Here is a 1640-nt window from a genome sequence, read left to right as displayed (position 1 = left end):
AGCTCGCCCACGGCCGAGGAGGAGCTGTGCCGCCTCACGCGCCTGGCCAAGCACCCGTGCCACATCAAGCGCTTCGACCGCTACAAGTTCGAGATCACGGTGGGCATGCCGTACAGCGGCGCCAACGGCGCGCGCAGCCCCGAGGAGGACGACGTCACCAAGGACATCGTGCTGCGGGCCAGCGGCGAGTTCAAGGACGTGCTGCTCGGCCTGCGCCAGGGCAGCCTCGTCGAGTTCAGCACCGTCCTCGAGGGCCGCCTGGGCAGCAAGTGGCCCGTCTTCGAGCTCAAGGCCATCAGCTGCCTCAACTGCTTGGCAAAGCTCACACCCGCCCGGCGGCACGTGAAGATCGAGCGCGACTGGCGCAGCACCGTGCACAGCGCCGTCAAGTTCGCCTTCGACTTCTTCTTCTTCCCGTTCCTGTCGGCGGTGTGAGGGCGCGCCCCGGGCCAGGGGCGGGAGCCGCGCGTGTGTCCCCGCCAGGCACGGGACGCCGCCACCCGGCCAGAGGGCACAGTAGTAACGCCGGGTGTGTGCGTGCGCATGCGCACACGAGTGCAGGTGGGGTGCTGGTCACGTGCAGCCTGCTCCCGCCTCCGTGAACTTCAGCTCCGCCCACTGGGAACGCGGACGGTATTGGACGTTGCATGCAGTCCCGACCCCACCCCCAGCCTTGCAGGGCGAAGCCGGTGGGCCCGGCCACACGAGCAGTTCTGGGCTCCGGGATTCTACGGATGACAGTCTCCCTCCTTCCCTCCTCCACTTACGAGCCCCACCCCCCGCCCTGTTTACTCTTGGGTTGGATTTGTTTTTTTAAAGAACCAGACGGCTGCTGTGTAAATTCATTCGGCGATAGGGTTTCGTATTTATTTGGTCACTGCTAAGCCTTGACAGCTGTGTGCCGGTCTGGGGCTGACGCAGGGCCGCCTGAGCTCTGTCGCGGGTCAGGGCCCCGCCCGGTTCCCGCGGTCAGCAGCTGGGGGAGGCGGCGGGCGAGTTTGTGAGAGTCCTGTCTAAATCCACCGGCATCAGGAAATGGGGAGAACCTGGGGTGTCCCTTCTTGGTGCTAGGAAGAGCTTGGCCGTGTTCAGCACCGGGAAACAGAAAGTCAGGGTCCTAGAGCAGCCAAAATAAAGGCATTTCATGAAGTCTACACCACTTTTCTTTATTTAAAAGGGCCGTTTTCTTGTACGTACAGAACTGGTGACTCCACTGGCACTGAACTGAATTCGGGTGAGTTCCAGAGAGCAGGCCTGACACTGTCGGTAGCTGACGCCCGCTCCTGCCCGTGCCCAGACCCTGGCACCCCCTCCAGGCCGTCGGGACTGCCCAGCGGGGCGGGGGCCTCCCAGGGTGAGAAGCGTGCATGGTCACACTCACCCGTGAGGCGCCCGTCACTGGTCGCGTGACATGCACGTGACTCACGGTGTCCTGTACTCAGGGACGCACAATGATAATTCCACAGACACATAATCAGGGTTCTGGCCATTTAGGGGTGCTGGAGCGGTGCGGGTGTCCCCTCGGGGACGTGCGTCTGAGTCTCTCGGGTCTTTCGTTTCTGCCCCGACGTTGAGGACAAGGCGGCACCCCGCGCCTCCCCGCGAGCGCAGCCCCGGTGAGCAGCGGGTCCCAGCGGTTG

General features: G+C 64.0%; 1 protein-coding gene across 1 annotated transcript in view; it reads left to right on the top strand.

The window, feature by feature from the left end:
* WFS1 (wolframin ER transmembrane glycoprotein) overlaps window positions 1–1154 on the top strand; it is a 23629-nt gene extending 22475 nt beyond the window's left edge. The window contains 1 exon segment of the mRNA XM_077750404.1: window positions 1–1154. Within this exon segment, the coding sequence (XP_077606530.1) occupies window positions 1–435 (435 nt within the window). The 3' untranslated portion in view covers window positions 436–1154.
* The last annotated feature ends 486 nt before the right edge of the window (window positions 1155–1640 follow it).

The sequence above is a fragment of the Crocuta crocuta genome, unplaced genomic scaffold (assembly GCF_008692635.1).
Source record: "Crocuta crocuta isolate KB4526 unplaced genomic scaffold, BGI_CrCroc_1.0 scaffold179, whole genome shotgun sequence".
NCBI lineage: Eukaryota > Metazoa > Chordata > Mammalia > Carnivora > Hyaenidae > Crocuta > Crocuta crocuta.
The sequence above is the reverse complement of the archived record's forward strand: the minus strand, read 5'-3'. Positions and strand labels throughout refer to the sequence as shown.